At 47.2% G+C, this 17889-nt stretch overlaps 1 protein-coding gene across 1 annotated transcript in view; it reads right to left on the bottom strand.

Annotated features, from left to right (window-relative positions):
* CCDC81 (coiled-coil domain containing 81) overlaps nucleotides 1–17633 on the bottom strand; it is a 31726-nt gene extending 14093 nt beyond the window's left edge. The window contains exons 1-9 of the mRNA XM_082219310.1: nucleotides 17269–17633; nucleotides 14760–14821; nucleotides 13462–13618; nucleotides 12147–12403; nucleotides 9598–9683; nucleotides 8388–8479; nucleotides 7511–7628; nucleotides 3498–3627; nucleotides 643–789 (exon numbers count right to left, since the gene is read on the bottom strand). Coding sequence (XP_082075436.1) covers nucleotides 643–789; nucleotides 3498–3627; nucleotides 7511–7628; nucleotides 8388–8479; nucleotides 9598–9683; nucleotides 12147–12403; nucleotides 13462–13618; nucleotides 14760–14821; nucleotides 17269–17347 — 1128 coding nt within the window. The 5' untranslated portion in view covers nucleotides 17348–17633. The remainder of the gene's footprint in view (nucleotides 1–642; nucleotides 790–3497; nucleotides 3628–7510; nucleotides 7629–8387; nucleotides 8480–9597; nucleotides 9684–12146; nucleotides 12404–13461; nucleotides 13619–14759; nucleotides 14822–17268) is intronic.
* Between the last annotated feature and the right edge of the window lie 256 nt (nucleotides 17634–17889).

Genomic DNA, 17889 nt, shown 5'->3' with positions numbered 1-17889 from the left:
CCCCAAGGCAACCCAAAACAACTTACAAAAAAAAATGGCAAAAAGGTGTGAGAAAGCCCCGACAAACAAGGTTTCGTTCTCTAGAAAGGCAACGCACCCAACACTTTCTCTTACTCTCTCAGTCTAATTCTTCCCCTAGATATATTAGCTTTGCACCTGCATGTAGACTTTAACCCAGGAGATGTTCTTGAACAGGCAACCTCTACACACCGGTAGCAGTGAACATAAGATGCTGCCTTATTCAGAGACCAGGAACAAACAAATATGCCAGTTTCTCATTTTCCCAATGTTAAATTCATTTCTCCACATTTCCGCAACAACTGGCAACTTTTAATTTCCATGAAAATTCATCAGCTTCTTAGGGAGGGTGTCTTCTCCTAAAGCAAACAGGTGTGCTTGCAGTTTTGACAAATATGCACATTTCTGCAAGCCATTCCCCCTAATACAATGCATTTTCGTATGCTACTGCCACTAACTTTTGCATTTTCATGCCCAATTTCCGCTTAATACAGGCATTTCTGCATGTGTGAATCCATCCTCAGTAGAACAAGCCTCCCCTTTCTTGTTCAAAAGATCTGCCCTTTTTATTTCTAATAATAATAAGAAGAAAAGGGTGTTGTTTTTATTCTTGTGCCGCCTTACCAGCTGCCTCTGAAAGGCTTCGTGATCCTTTAGGGCCTGATACTGTGCCAATATCCTGTCTTCTTCCTTCTCTTTCTTCCTCTTCTCTTCATCCAAGTACAAAGGGATGCTCCTCTGAGCACGCTGCATGCACAAGTAGCACATTTCCTGGGAATGCATATAGTACAAGCCACAGAGGCATTATTGATTTGAAGGCTTGATTTTGCCGCTTTTAGCTTGCCGACTCCAGTGTTCAGACGAAGTACTTAACCATAATTTGGCATGATGAGAATAAGCCGCAGCAAGCCTTGGGCTCTCACTCTCTCCTTAGCCTCCTCCTCCTCCAGTGTGGCTGTGGAAGAGGCGTTTAGAAACTTTTGCTTCCGGTTTTCATTAACCACAGTTTAGTGTGTTGATCAAACCAGCAAACTGTGGTCAGCTTTAACTATGAGTCCTTTTAAACAATGTAAACAGGAAGATTGTTTACCTATTCTCTGAAGGGGCTAAATATCCTTAAACCTGTGGTTTTCAACCAGTGTGCCATGGCACCCTGGGGTGCCTTGAATGAGGGTCAGGGTTGCCATGGGCAACCCTGGCCTCTGTTCCTCTTTCCTTCCCTCCCTTCCTCTGATGCCCTCTTGTGTCTCTGCCGCCCAAAGGCTTGCACAACTGTTTGTTGCAGCAGCAGCAGCCCTGGCTACAAGCTCTCCAGGCAAATGGTGCCTCTGGGGCTGGCCAGGGGGTGCTTCTCAGGCCCCTGTGGGGCAGTGTGAAAAGGCACCTCTCTTTGGGGCAGGTGGGGGGGCAGTTCAGAGACCAGAGGTGTCAGCTGTGGCTGCCCAGAGGACTCCCAAGAAGAGAGGAGAGGAGGCTGAGGGAACACTCCATAAGCAAGGATGTCCGAAAAAGGGTGAGGGGCTGCCAGCTCTGCAGGCAAGGGGTGACACAACTGGGCTCCTGAGCCCCACAGGGGTGCCGCAGAAAGAATGTCATTGGTCAAGGGAGCTGTGGACCCAAAAAGGTTGAAAACCTCTGCTTTAAAAACCTAAGGCTGTTCTGTTTGCCTCAGGGTACCAAAGAATCAACACAAGTTAGTCACCAATACATTGTAATAGCACATCAGCTCCAAACTTCCCTCTGACTTGACTTCCTCAGAAATGTAGGCAGAAAAAGAGTTTCAAAAATGAAAATTTATACCGTATTTTTCGCTCCATTGGACGCACCGGACCATAGGAGGGGGAGAACAGGAAAAAAATTATTTTCTTGTTCTCCCCCTCTAAAACAAGGTGCGTTCAAGGTACATTCACCAGAGCTTGTGGGGCTGGCGGTGGGGGGAAGCGCTTGTTTCCCCCACCGCCAGCCTCAAAGATCCCTGAAGCCTTTGGAGCGCAGCGCCCCGCTGCCCTGGAGAGGTTTGCGCGCAGCCGTCCCCAAGCTGGAGCAGCGAGACGGAGCCCTCCATCTCGCTGTTCTGGCTTGGGAACAGCCTTGCTAGCTTCTGCAGGACAGCGGGGTGAAGGCACCGTCCCCAAGCTAAAGCAGCGAGACGGAGCGCTCCGCAGTGCTCCGTCTTCCTGTTCTGGCTTTGGGCTTAGCGGCGCAGCCTGCATTCGCTCTATAGGACGTACACACATTTCCCCTTAATTTTTGGAGGGGGAAATGTGCGTCCTATAGAACGAAAAATATGGTAAATGCTAGTGGCTTTCAGTAGATAAAACTTGACTTGGCACGGTTGCACCTTGTCCATTATGGAGAGTAGGGTGTCTCTGGTGGCAGATTTGAGGGTAACATTAGAGGGCTGCAAATGCTCAATTATTATATTTCCATCACAGTAAACCACCCAAATAATGAAACTGAAAGGGTCGTGGAGGAGTGTTGTTGGGCTATTTCTAGCACTGGAACAGCTATAGGAAAACCTTTACAGCCTGAGAGCTGCATTTTCTTTCTGGGCAGACTTCTAGGGGCCACAAGAGGCTTTCAAAGACAACCCCATGTTTAACACATTGCAGTGGTCCAGTCCAGTCGTTTTTGAGGTAAAAAGTGCATGCCACAAGAAATGCATTAGTGTTTGAGTTGCCAAAGGATGCACACAATCGTATTCAAAACGTGCACCCTGTGGCAGTAGTTTTGGAAATACAGGGCTAGAACACTTCTCAGCCACAACTTTGCTAAATCCATACTTCCCCAGTAGGTACAAAAGCGCCGAGGTGGGTTCTTTTGCCTTGCACATGCTTTGTACACAAGCGTGCGCACCACCGCTCATGCCCCCACCAAAGCACCACCAGAGATGTTAGGAACAGTGGCATAGCGTGGGGGGTGCAGGGGGGCCGGCCGCACCGGGCGCAACATCTGGGGGTTAGGGTTAGGGGGCGCAAATCCACGGGTTAGGGGGCGCAAATTACTTGTCTTGCCCCGGGTGCTGATAACCCACGCTACACCACTGGTTAGGAACTAGGACAAAACAGGATTGCATCCCCGACATCCCACCCTCCCAAATCTATCTAGGAAAAACAAGCAGAAATTTTGCTCCAGCTCAGAAATTCTTGGTGGTGTTTACACCGGCAAAAGCTATTGTTTGTTCAGCATTTAAACACAGATCTGCTCCTTGCTTGTGTAAAAAGGCTCTTTTCAAATAGGTGCAATGACTAGAGCATTGCCATAAAGGCAAAAGAAGTGGCATATGTAAGAAGTGTGCATCACGGGGTCCTCAGACTGCAGGTGTGGCTAATCTGTGGGTCTCCATATATATATGTAAGCAATGGGCCAAATATGGGTCGCAGGCTGCCAGCTGCCGACTTCCATCCCCTACCAAAGGCCATGCCTATTTGGCCCTGCACAGATATAGACAAAAAAGGAGGAAAAGCTACGTATTATACCTGGCCAGCCCTACCATGATCTTGACAAATTGGGGATGGAGTCCGGGGTCTGAGGGCAGGAATTTTGGCGGGGCTGGCTTCTTGCTCTGTCTTCGGGGCTTCGGGAGTGGGCGTTGTTGTCGGTCCTTGCCTGGAGAACACAAAAACATGGCCAGCAGGAGTTTTATGCATGCCAAACATGAGACTGTGTCTCTGGAGAAGGCGAGAGTGTCTGTCCCGACTTCCGCCTTGACAGTGGGATCGGAAGTTGGACGAGCTTAACCTGAATGTTGCTCAATCCCTAGCAAACTCTGGAGCCTTGAGTAAGGATTTGGGCTTCCATCGCGCTAACGCCGCTGCCCTCACCATCCTTAGAGGGATCTGTTAGAATTCCTGCTCCATGATTGAAGTCATAGGATTGTTGTCTATCACATGATGTGGTGTGTTTTGACTCCACAGAGTGGGAAGTGATGGAGACAGGATGTTTGTGTTACTGTGTTCTGTGAAGTGGGACTATTGTCCTTTGTCCTTTCTCTTTGCTGTCTGATGCTAGAGAGAGAGGGAGCCATGTTGCAGTGCTCCGTGTGTGTTTATATGTAAATAAAGTAGATTAGCCAAAATGCTGAGTTGCTGAGGTCTGTTACGCAAGCTGCGAAGACTCTGCAGATCCCTAAGTGTGCCGATGTCTGTTGGCATCGGTCGCTGTGATGTTCGGGCAGAAGAAAGCTTTTGAAGCTCCCTACACTCGTGTAGGACCCTGACAGAGAAACATGCCTGGCTGGCATGTTCTCTCCCTCCTGGTCGGTCGTTCGGGAGCTTCAAAAGCTTTCTCCAGCCCGAACATCACAGCGACTGATGCCAAAAGGCATTAGCATGCTTAGGGATCCTGCAGTATTTGCAGTTTGCATAACAGAACTCAGCAGCACAGCATTTTGGCTAATCTACTTTTATTTATATATAATACACTCAGAGCATTCTGACTTAGCTCCTTCCTCTTTCTCATTAGACAGCAAAGAGAAAAAGAACAAAGGACAATAGTCTCACTTTCCAGAACACAGTAACACAAAACATCCTGTCTCCATCACTTCCCACACTGTGGAATGAAAACATACACCATCATGTGATAGACAACAATCCCATGACTGCAAACACGGAGCAAGAATCCTAACAGAACCACCAGCATTGGCACTGCCCAGTCCTTTTAAGGGCAGTCTACACCTGAGACCTCCTTCCCCTGAAGAGAAGGGTAGGATTAAAACAGCAGGCATGCTGAACGCCATTATCTAAATAAACAGAATGCAAAGAGGGCAAGTTGAAATTCTATCGGCCTCCTCATCTTTGGTGCCGTCTGTTGTGTGCAACATTATAATCAGCTTCCCTTGCAAAGAAGATGCCTCCATGTTAACCCACAAATAATGGAAGAGGTCTCTGGTTTATCTCCTCCAATTTCCCTCAGCCCCGATCAAAGGATCTCTTCCAGTTTCGGACAAAAGCTCTCCTACATCTTTAATTGCTGGCAAATCCATTTTTCAGTGGCTTCAGAGAGCAACTGTTGGCCTCTCACACAACGCCTCAGATGAGCCCTTAAAACATTTAAAAAGCCTTTCAGCGCTGAGGACTTTGACCCTGTCGAAACCAAACAGTGTCTTGTCATCGAAGGATAGAATTTGCCCCCGGTTGAGAAAGAGGATCCTGAGTCTCTTCAATTATACTTTGTTGTTCAGCTGCACAATAGCTGCTGCAGAGAGCATATGGGGAGGGAAAGGCAATGGTCAGGAGAAAACGAAAGCAGACTCTTTACGTTGAGAGGGTGACCCGCACCCACAGAACATCTTGCACAATAAGGAAGGTTTTTGTGACTTCGTGAGGATGCAAACTCCTTGTCTGAATCAACAATAGCACTAGACTGAATCCCTGCGGGCCAAATTAGATAGGAGTGCAAATGGAGCTCCAACCCTGCATTTCTGTATTTTGGAGATTGATGGGGGGGGGAGAGAAGAACTTGTAGGCTGAAATCACTGGGCAGCAGGCAGCTGCTTAACCCTTTCTGCATCTCTCTTTTTTTTTAATAAAAAAAAGATATTTATTAAGATTTTCAAAATATTACAAAATGAAATGAAAACCTGCAAATGAAACCCTGGCAGCTTAAACAAAAAGCAACCAAGCTGCAGAATCATAAATGGGCCCAGCAATATAAAAGGGGCGGATTTGCAGGGGAGAATCAGTGGGCATTGCAGGGTTTATGAACCCATTCGAGTTCAAACTTTTCCACCAAATCCCAGTTCTGGAGGCAGATTGCTTTGAGCCAACGTTCTGACTCAATTCTATATTAAAATTGCTAGAGATCCCACAGACTCCATTGCCATCCTTCTTTTAAAAAGTATTGCAATATGCATACAGTGGTACCTTGGGTTACATACTCGTCAGGTTACATACGCTTCAGGTTACAGACTCCGCTAACCCAGAAATAGTGCTTCAGGTTAAGAACTTTGCTTCAGGATAAGAACTGAAATCGTGCTCCGGCAGCGCGGCGGCAGCAGGAGGCCCCATTAGCTAAAGTGGTGTTTCAGGTTAAGAATGGACCTCTGGAGCGAATTAAGTACTTAACCCGAGGTACCACTGTATTCGTGCGTGGCAGGGAGAGGGCAAGGGCAAAACATTTGACCACACTGTCTGTTTGAGCTGGGCCACTATCTCAGACAGAAAACCGAACAAACACCTCTTGACCCTGAAGATTCTCATATTTAGAGTGCACAGGGAAATGAGATGGGACAATTCCAGCCACACGTCTCAGCGGGGGAATAAGATGGATGAAAGCATTCACAGGCCACCCTAAATGTTTAAATCTAACAGCAGGCTTTCCCCACCTGTTGCTTTCCAGGTATTTTTGGCTACCACTCCCATCAGTGCCAGCCAGGATGGCCATGGGTCCCTGGAGATGGAACTGTAGTTCAACAACATCTGGAGGGCACACAGCTGTGGCAGTTGTGAGACAGGCAGGGATTCCATCAACAGTGTTTCCGAAAAAAATTACACATCACTTGGGAAGACAGGCGAACTAATGCCAACATACTGGAAGAAGCCGAAGATCACCAGTGTTGAAGTAATGACTCTTCAACATCAACTTTGTTGAACTGGTCATGTTGTGTGGATGCCTGATTATCGTCTTCCAAAGCAACTACAGTGGTACCTCGGGTTAAGAACTTAATTCGTTCTGGAGGTCCGTTCTTAACCTGAAACTGTTCTTAACCTGAGGTACCACTTTAGCTAATGGGGCCTCCAGCTGCCACCACACAATTTCTGTTCTCATCCTGAAGTAAAGTTCTTAAGCTGAGGTACTATTTCTGGGTTATCGGAGTCTGTAACCTGAAGTGTCTGTTGCCCGAGGTACCACTGTCCTCTATTCCGAACTTAACAATGGCAAGCGTGATGCTGGTGGTCAACAAAAGAGGTTCAAAGAGTCTCTCAAGGCAAATCTTTTAAAATGTGGTATAAACACCGACAACTGGGAAAGACTGGCCTGCGAGCGCTTCAATTGGAGAACAGCCTTTACCAAAGGTGTTATGGGCTTTGAAGATGCTCAAACTCAGGACACAAGGGAGAAATGTGCTAGGAGGAAGGCATGTTTGGCAAACTCTCACCATGATCAACTTCCACCTGGAAACCTATGTCCCCACTGTGGAAGGTAGTATGGATCCAGAACTGGCCTCCACAGTCACCTAGGACGCACTGTTAAAGCTGTGTTTATGGAAGACAATCTTACTTGGCTACGAGTGATCGCCAAAGAAGAAAGAAGACAGGCGGGGAGGCGGAAGAGCAAGAACTGATGGCCTGGACCCGTAGGGCCAACATCTCCTATTTGTTTCCCCAAAGCCTTACTCTCTAAAGCCTGGGGCCCTAGAGAAACGCAACCAATCAGAGCAAGTCACTGGGCTAGATTGACAAGTGGTCGGAGTCCATCCTAGGCAGCTTCTTATCTTCACAGGACCAGAGAGTGAGAAACCTCCCAGCTGCCTTCAGAATCAAGATCTTACCTTTGTGGAGGCAGCTTGGGCTTCAAGTTCTTCTCATACTCTTCAGTCAAACAGATCCCTGAGACTTTGGCTGGAGAAATGAGCTGGCGAGACAGAAGGCGCTTGGGCGAGAGATTTTCTACAGGAAGGAGAGAAGCAGAAGGTTGCGTAAGAATTCCACAGAGTGAACGGAAGCAGCTCGTGAGAAATTAGCTGTGAAAAGTGCACATTCGGGGCGGGGGAGAGATTAAGGGACTGCACCATTCTATCGCAATAATGTGAAAACCCTACTCAACCATGGATGAAAAATGCAAACACACACACACACACATATGACAAGCAAATGTGTGCAGTTTTGCTTTCCCCGCAAATGTCCCATTTAAAAACCAACCAAGTTCTGTAAGCTCTTTGGTTTATCTTGCTTACTGGTAAATAAAATTTGGAGGAGGGGGGAAAAACTAAGGGGGAAATATTTTCTCTGTCAACAAGGGAGGAGATTCATTTGCAGAACGACATTTGTTGGAGCATCTGGCAAGAAGGGGAGGCGGTGGGACAGAGACACATCTTTGCCTTTCTGTATTGACTACTGCTATAAATTATTTTTGCAAGCTGCCTCAAAAACGTTGGTTAGTAGGCGGGGTGTAAATATTCCTGAACAAACAAATAAATAGAGGGGAATGGCGTCGTCTCCCCGCAGCCCTGCAAGATGTCAAAATTTCCAGAGCTTTTCCATCTCTGCTTGAGGTCATGTCTGAGATATGATACACAGCCTGTTTCCAGGACAATTTTGGACACGTGCTGGTATGGTGAACGACAGCCACTGTAAAGACATATCCTTGCTATCCAGCAAATAAATGAAAATAAAATGGCTTACAAAAGCAAAAAGCTCTTGCCCCACCTTTTTTGCTGTTTTCTTTCTCTGCCTGCTCCTTTTCCTTCCTGGTCTTCTCACCTTCTTCGGGGATGGTTCCCATCTCAACCCTACGGTGGCTGTGAGGGTGCAGACAGGGAGAAATCAATCAAAACAAATGACTTTGGGTGCCCTCTTCCACACACCCAAAAGGGGAAGTTGAATTGTGGGGAATTTATCATGGACTTGCAGAGCTGGAAGGAACCCAAGAGACCTTCTAGTCCAAACCCCTGCAAAGCAGGAACAGCAACGAAAGACTCCCCATCAGGTGATCTGCTTAGAGGCCTCCAAGAAAGGAGAGTCCACCACCTCTGGCACCCACCAGAGGGCCCTTTGCCAAGGGGCACCTCAAACCTGGAAGCATCCCTGATACAAAGAGATGGGCTAAGGCTGATGGGGACAGAGTTATAAGGATCTCAAGCAACAGGTCTGGAGCCCTCACCTGAGACTCTGGAGAGCTGCTGACAGCCAGAGTAGACAATATTGAGCTAGATGGTCCAATAGTTTAGCAATGTATGTGGAACTAAGTAAGAGGGTTAGGGTAGCGGACAGGGAGAGAAACTTAGTAACACAGAAGGAAGACGCAGATTGGAATAATGGAATTGTAGAGTGGAAAGGGACCCCCAGTGGTCATCTAATCCAACCCCCTTCAAGGTAGGAATCTCAAGTCCCCCATCCAATTTGAAACCATACCAGACCCTGCTTAGCTTTGCAAATGAGCTAGCAGTTTTATGGCTGCGCCGATTGTCCTGTTTTAACCATTCATCCTATGTTATAAATAGTTCTAGTCACTACTTCCCTTGCATTCATGTATCTGTGGTTTATTTTGTTTTATTTCCTATTCTACGTCTGCATCTGTTTGGCATTTGTAAAATCTACTCTAACTGAAAAGTAAAAAGATACAGCCTGAGGCAATTGGAGGGGCTTGCAATCATTATTCACCCTACAATTATTCAACTGCAATTCTCAGAAAACTGGTATTCTGAGGAATAATGTTTATGATGGCAGAGGTAGAACACAGCCATCGTGTCTTGCAGCCACTCTTCCCCAGAAGCCAGACCATCTACTAGTCTGGCAGCAACTGTGTTTTGAACTACTTGCAATTTCCATCCCATCTCAAAAAGATCAAAACTGTTTTGCAGCCACCTTAGGAAAGAGACGGGTGAAATCTGTGTGCAGACCAGGTGAGCCTACCCACCTTGGAAACAAAACCACGTTACCGGTGCATGAATGTGGAAGAGCGGTTTCTTTGGCTGACAACACCGAGTCCCCTGTGCCTGGCCTCTATAACGAAAAAAAGGGGTGGTAGTACATTTTTATATATATATACACTGCTTGACTGTAAAAGAAAAACAAGTTAACTCAAAGCGGATTACAAAGAGAATAAAACAATACGATTGTCGGTAAAAGAGCAGAAAGCAACTATTTAAAACCTATACACTGCTTGACTGTAAAAGAAAAACAAGTTAACTCAAAGCGGATTACAAAGAGAATAAAACAATACGATTGTCGGTAAAAGAGCAGAAAGCAACTATTTAAAACCTTTTCGAAAATTAAATCAGCAAAACTAAAAACAGGTTAGAACGCACATCAACATTTGGCTCATCTGGGTAGCCTTGTCTAAACAAAAATGTTTTTAGTGGGTGCTGGAAAATAGGCAGGGAGTCTAGGTGCTGCTACACTAAAAGACTGATTTCTTACAAATGTGGAACAGGTATTGTGTAGTACCTGTAGCAGGGCCGGTTCCGCAAATCAAAGCACTCAGGGGAGCACATTTTGGGCAAGATGATCTTGCAAGGAAACTGGTCCCAAGTTGTTAAGGGCTTTGTATATACTAAAAGCATTGGGACGCAGGTGGCGCTGTGGGTAAAACCTCAGTGCCTAGGACTTGCCGATCGCATGGTCGGCGGTTCGAATCCCCGCGACGGGGTGAGCTCCCGTCGTTCAGTCCCAGCTCCTGCCCACCTAGCAGTTCGAAAGCACCCCTAAGTGCAAGTAGATAAATAGGTACCGCTTTATAGCGGGAAGGTAACGGCGTTTCCATGTGCTGTGCTGGTGCTGGCTCGCCAGAGCAGCTTCGTCACGCTGGCCACGTGACCTGGAAGTGTCTTCGGACAGCGCTGGCTCCCGGCCTCTTAAGCGAGATGAGCACGCAACCCCAGAGTCGGACACGACTGGCCCGTATGGGCAGGGGTACCTCTATACTAAAAGCAACACATTGAATTTGGCTTGGTGGCAAATCGGCAACCAGTGTAGACCTCTGAGCACAGGTGTCCTATCCTGGCAAGGCCTCATTCCTATTAGCAATTATGCTGCAGCATCCTGCCCTGTCTGTAGCTTCTGGATCAAGTGGAAGGGATGCCCCACATAGAGCACATTGCAGTCATCCAGTCTTGAAGGAACCATGAGCAGCACATCTTTAAACGATGGAACCTGATCCCACAGAAGGTGGTGAAGGCCACCAAATTGGACAGCTTTCAAGGAAGATTAGACAAATTCATGGAGGGAGGGTTAGCGATGGCTCCTAGCCCTGAAGGCTGTGCTTCCACAGTTGGAGGCAGCACAGCTGCTGGAAACCACAGGTGGGAAGAGAGCTCTGGTGCTCGAATCCTGCTTGCGGATTACCCAGGGGATTACCCGGTTGGCAACTGTGAAAACTGGATGCTGCACTAAATGGGCCATTGGCCTGAGCCATCAGGCTCTCTTTATGTTCTTAGGAGGAGCGGGTGGCGCTGTGGTCTAAACCACTGAGCCTCTTGGGCTTGCCGATCAGAAGGTCGGTGGTTCGAATCCCCGCAACAGGGTGAGCTCCCATTGCTCTGTCCCAACTCCTGCCAACCTAGCAGTTCGAAAGCACACCAGTGCAAGTAGATAAATAGGTACCGTTCCGGTGGGAAGGTAAACGGCGTTTCCGTGCGCTCTGGTTTCCGTCACGGTGTCCCGTTGCGCCAGAAGCGGTTTAAGTTCTGCTAGCCACATGACTTGGAAAGCTGTCTGTGGACAAACGCCAGCTCCCTCGGCCTGAAAGTGAGATGAGTGCTGCAACCCCATAGTCGCCTCTGACTGGACCTAACCATCCAGGAGTCCTTTGCCTTTATACATGCATCCAACTAATGTACTTAGTGTTGCATCAACAATATGAATAGTAGAAGAATCATAGAAATAAGGTTGGAAGGGACTTTCTGGATCATCTAGTCCAGGAATATGCAGCTGTCCCATATGGTGATTGAACCTGCAACCTTGGTAAGTAAAGGACCCCTGGACGGCTAAGTCCAGTCAAAGGTGACTATGGGGTTGTGGCACTCATCTTGCTTTCAGCCCGAGGGAGCAGGTGTTTGTCCACCAACAGCTTTTGAGGGCATGTGGCCAACATCACTAAACCGCTTCTGGAACAACGGAACACTGTGACGGAATCCAGAACGCACAGAAACACCGTTTACCTTCCTGCCGGAGCGGTACCTATTTATCTACTTGTACTGGTGTGCTTTTGAACTTCTAGGTTGGCAGGAGCTGGGACACAGCAATGGGAGCTCACTCCGTTGTGGGGTTTCAAACCGCCAGCCTTCTGATCGGCAAGCACAAGAGGCTCAGTGGTTTAGACCACAGTGCCACTTGCATCCTGCTTGTGTTATCAGCACCACGCTCTAAACAATGAAACTGCCTCAAATGCAATATTTATTATTACAACAGGTAAAATATCAGACCGGAATGACATCCAGGCCCAGAAGGAAACGATGACCAACGTACGTTTGTAAGCGCCTTCAGGAGATTCCCACTCCCATCCATGGCGCGAAGGAAGTCTTTGTAAAACTTCATTTTCACCCTGTTGTCCCGGATCACCAGCACACCGATCCCTTTGAAGGTGAACTCGACTGTCTGCTTGGTGGCGATTGAGCGCGAGAAGGACAGGAGCGTCTCTCGGACACATCCTTCCACGGTCTCCCTGTTGAAAGGGCCTTCCAGGGATAACACTATGAAATTTAGTGGAACAATTGGGATATCACCTAGGGGAGGGCAGCAGGAAAAGAATCGGTGAAGAGAGAAATCATCTGAACAGGAAGCAAGACTATGTCCATCCTGAAGGCCATTTGCCAGTGGGGGGGGGCGAGAGGCAAAAGTAGGCGGAGCAACAAATGTAAATTTTACCTTTGTACAAGAGGCTAGTTTTTTATATATACCTCTCTATCCTCCGTTCAAACAAGTGAGAGGCACTGCACCCAGGAAAAGACACTCAAATTGTGAAACAAGGGCTAGTGAGGAGAGTGTGGGGCCTGGGGATAGTTCTGAGGGCCAAACAGAAAGGCCTGAAGGGCCACATTTGAATCCCCAACTCTGCAATGCATCTTATGAGTAAAATGTTAGAACACTAATAGCTTGTTCACACATTACTCCCAGTAGAAAACTTTTTTTCTCCCTCATCTTGGACCGTTGGTGGAGAAGAGAGATGTGGCCCCCAGACCTCTCCACCTGGCCCTTTTGATTCATAGGCCATGCCCCCTTCATAGGCCATACCTCTCACTGGCCTTGCCCCACACCTTCCTGAAGTACTTTTCCCTTGCTGGAATGTGTCCCTGAACCGCAGTGGCGGTGCATCTTCCTTACCTGAAACATGAAGCCCAATATTTTTGCAGCCTACTGTACAAAGGTTATACCTCTTACCATCTCCACTTTTGCCCCTGGAGCCAATCACCATTGGCATACGCTGACCCTTCACTCTACTCTCCCCTCCCCATAACAAAAATCTAATTGTAAAACTGTTCTGGGTACTGTGCTCACCTGTGTTGGTGATGGCACTAGTGCTAGCCAATAGGTGCTCACCACAACCAGCTTTCCCCCGGCTCAGACCATGAACTATGAAATAAAACTGTCCTGTGTTCCTAGGGCAAAAACTAGTTTCTGCTTCCCTTTCTTTCCATAACTCTACTGCCATCCTCAGCGCTGCTGCATTTTCTCTCCGTAATACCATGTGTTATGTTGGTTGCATAGCTTGGTTGCACACCGCAAAATGTACACTGCACACACGGGCATGGAGGAAAGCACACACCACAACCCCATTTCTTACCGGGAGTGTGTATTTTGTTAAACTTCAGCCCATGGATCTGCGCAAGTTTCTCAGACAGAAGGAACACAGGCCGCTGTATAAGGATGTATTTGTTATTACCAACTTCAAGCTTCTGTCTCAAGAAGGAGAACGTCCCCAACCCTGGTATTAAGACACCCTGGAAAAAGAAGGCACAGATGGATTACTGTAATGGTTTAGAACATGAGCTATGAACTGGAAGTCCCCAGTTCAAATCTTAGGTCGGATCAAACATTAGGCAAGCCATACCCCACACCCACGCGGGTGGCGCTGTGGGTTAAACCACAGAGCCTAGGACTTGCCGATCAGAAGGTTGGCGGTTCGAATCTCCGCAACAGGGGCTCCCGTTGCTCGGTCCCTGCTCCTGTCAACCTAGCAGTTTGAAAGCACGTCAAAGTGCAAGTAGATAAATAGGTACCGCTCCGGCGGGAAGGTAAACGGTGTTTCCATGGCTGCTCTGGTTTGCCAGAGGCTGCTTAGACATGCTGGGCACATGACCCGGAAGCTGTACACCAGCTCTCTCGGCCAATAAAGCGAGATGAGCGCCACAACCCCAGAGTCTGTCACAACTGGAATTAATGGTCAGTGGTCCCTTTACCTTTACCCTACACCCACAAATTTGGAAAAAGACCTTAGCTGATTGGGATAACTGCTTAGCATTCAGAAGGTTCTTGATTCAATCCTTGACATTTCTAGGTAGGGCTGGCAACTTTGAGAGTTGTTGTGAGTCAGTGTAGATAGTGCTGAGAACTAGATGGGTTCACCTTATAGGATTGTTGGAAGGGTTCTGGGCATACAAGCCCAGCTTGCACCTTCGAATCACAATATGCATGGGCTTTGTACACCCGAATACAACCCTTCTGCTCCTCCCTTTGCATGTATTAACCATAACTTCCCATTAGGCGAAAACCAGGAAACGATGGTTAACGGCTTCCAAGCAAGCCAGGATGTGAAGCCATGGTTTCGAGTGTGTTTCCGAACCCAACAAGATTGGAAGCCTTTGTTCAGTTCTGGCAACTCTCAGGTGGCTGCCACTGCCATGCTGAGACAACGAGGGAGGTGCTCATTGTGATTCCCTAAACCTCTTTTTCCAGAAAATAGCACTGCCTTTTTCCAGAAAATAGCACAAGAGGGATTCACTTTCTGTGAGCATGTTCACGCCAAACATCAGCAAAAAAGGGAGAATTTATCTGCACACACTCTGGCTGCTTTGACCAGAATGCACAAATGCCCAAATCTTTCAAAACAAGCATTTAAGCAAAGGAACAAACAATTCCCACCTTATTCATAGAAAGCTGCTTTTCAACAAACTCTGAAACAGTGCCCCAAATACCGAGGATATCTGAAATGCAAAGAAATACAGAGTTATCCTGCATCGTGTTAATTCCCTTGTCCCATAAAGGGAAAGCGAAGGAAGGAAGGAACCATCAGCTATGGGGCATTTGCATCTGGAATAGCCAACGTGGTGCCCTCAATGGATGTTTGGGATATAACTCCCATCACTCCTTACTATAGTGGCTCCTCGCTTTTCCAGACAGTGAGAAGCCAATTCCACTTCCCTTTCGCAACTAATATTAGACTGATATGTCAGCAACAGGAGGGAACGCTGAGCTACCTCAACAACTCTCTTGCCTTGAATGGAGCCAGCAATTTTGGAGTGGAATACTTTAAATGCGGTGCTGCAAAAGGCCCTTACTGAGATTTCTCAAACCATGTTATAGGCAACTGAATTCAGGGCACTGCATCAACGTCGAGGGCCAACTTCCTATATGTCATGCCAACAAAGGTCCGTACAGTAAAAGCTATGGTTTTCCCAGTAGTGATGTATGGAAGTGAGAGCTGGACCATACAGAAGACTGATCGCCGAAGAATTGATGCTTTTGAATTATGGTGCTGGAGGAGACTCTTGAGAGTCCCATGGACTGCAAGAAGATCAAACCGATCCATTCTGAAGGAAATCAGCCCTGAGTGCTCACTGGAAGGACAGATCCTGAAGCTGAGGCTCCAGTACTTTGGCCACCTCATGAGAAGAGAAGACTCCCTGGAAAAGACCCTGATGTTGGGAAAGATGGAGGGCACAAGGAGAAGGGGACGACAGAGGACGAGATGGTTGGACAGTGTTCTCAAAGATACCAGCATGAGTTTGCACAAACTGTGGGAGGCAGTGGAAGACAGGAGTGCCTGGCGTGCTCTGGTCCATGGCGTCACGAAGAGTCGGACATGACTAAACGACTAGACAACAACAAAAATGTATAGGGGAACAGCACCAAGCTGTCGGATGACACCTGGAAACCAATGTGGGCCAAGGGATGGGGCCAGACCCACACATAAACATGCCTGCTTAATACATACACAGGCTGAATACACACCATTCATTTAAAGTGCATTAATTCCCCCCCAAGGAATCCTGGGAATTGTAGTTTGTTCAGGTTTGTTTAGCATGCAAAAGGTCTCAGGTTCGATCCCCAGCATCTCCATCTAGCGCTGGGAGAGTTCCCTTCCTTGAAATCCTATTGAGCTGCTGCCAGTCAGTGCATGCAATACTGAGCTAGATGGGCCAGTGGTCTAACTCAGCATAAAGCAGCTTCCTATCTTCCTAGCTGATCTCAAGTATTATGGGTAAACAGAGGTTATGAAGGGGATGGGGAGTCAGGTAAGATAAGGACATAGCCTTAAATGGAGTCAAACAATTGATCCATCTAGCTTAGTGCTCTTTACAGGGTAGACTCTGGCTGGCAGCCGTTCTGCAGGGTTTCAGGCAGGAGACACTTCCAGCCCCCGGAGATTGAACCTTGTGGACCTGTAAGGGGGTAAAAGCGTATTGGGAAATAATCCATTATGAATCAAAAAAAATGTTTAAAGGCACTTTTCCCAAAAAAACCAGAGTCCTTTTTGTTGGGGATAATTCAGATGGAAATACCCAGGTGTCAAAAAAGGTTATTTATGTATGCTGCTACTATGGCCCGCGTTTTGTTAGCCCAAAAATGGAAAACGAGCGAGGTCCCAACTAAAGAAGAATGGCAACTTAAACTGATGGAATACGCGCAGCTAAACATATCGAATAAGAGAAGAAGAAGAACATGCATTTAGAGAAGATTGGAAAACAACAATTCAATATATGGGGGGATTGTGTACACTTGAAAATGTTGGTAGCATTAAGATAAATTCAACAGTGCAAATATGTTTTTATGGATGCAATGATGTAATACTGAATGATTCAGTTTACATAATATATGTAGGGATTCATGGTATGCAGAAGATGTTTCAGAAGCATGTTTAAATGAGTATTCAAAATTGTAAAACAGAGAGAGAGAGAGTAAACTAAAAGTTAACTGAAAGTTAAACAGATTAAAATTTCCTCAACTTTCTAAGCACCTGGGTAGGCAAGAATGTTTTTAGCAGGTGCTGAAAAAAGTACACAGAACGTGCCTTGCTTGATCTCAATAGGCAGGGAGTTCCACAGACTTCTTGGAATCTCATTTTCCAGATGTTGCAATAGGATAACTTTTGTGTAGATTTAAGAACAAGAAGTATTAGATATTCACATAGACTAAAATTGGTTTGCAATGTAATTTCATGTCTATTATATTAGCCTTTTTGGCTTGCTCGATGCCACTGGTTTCTTCTTTCCAGTCGTATATGTATATGATCTAGGATTCTCTTGCATGCAACAACAGATGCTTTCCCAGGTACAGTCATTCATAAAAGCAATTTGCACTGCAGCATATTAGCCTTGTGGTTCATTCAGGAGGCTGAACTGTAAAAACCCAGCGGGGAAACAGAGCTTACCTTCTGTCGTGAGCTTGGGAAGTGTCAGGAAGACGTTCCTCCCGCCCTCCAAGATCGTGGCATGGATGGTGTCCAGCATTTTCGAATCCTCTTTCCCACTTTTCTGCCTTTACCAAAGGAGGAGAGAGAGAAAAAGAAAGACCAAGCAGAAAGTCAGGAAGACTGGGCTGGTTTTTGGAGGTTTTCCCTGGGTGTGGGGGCGGCGGCCGTCACATAGCTCCTTCTCACTCCCTTTTACGCGCTCCAGCCTTCAAAGTGCTGCCCATTTCCCCTCCTCTCCCCTTTTCCTCCTCCGCATCAGTGCAGAAGCAAACCGATTTCTTGAGAGGCGATGGCAGAAAGGGGGAAATTCGCCTGGGCGCACAGCGGCGCCTCCACAATGCAGGATGGAGGGGGCGGGGCCATGAATGGGAGGGAGGGGCGGGGCCGTCGCTAGGACGCAGGTTCCCGGTTGCTAAGGGAGACGTCACAATAAAGGCTCTCCGCCCCGGGCGGTGCTTAGCTAATTAGGCACCAGGTCCTTGCAGGCTGTGATGGTGCAACGAAATTACTGGTTGTTTTAGTACAGTACCATCTATTCTATTTTATTTTACTTTATCATAAAATTCATACACCGCTTGA

This window comes from Podarcis vaucheri (assembly GCF_965113315.1).
Source record: "Podarcis vaucheri genome assembly, chromosome: 4".
In the NCBI taxonomy this organism is placed as follows: domain Eukaryota; kingdom Metazoa; phylum Chordata; class Lepidosauria; order Squamata; family Lacertidae; genus Podarcis; species Podarcis vaucheri.
The sequence above is the reverse complement of the archived record's forward strand: the minus strand, read 5'-3'. Positions and strand labels throughout refer to the sequence as shown.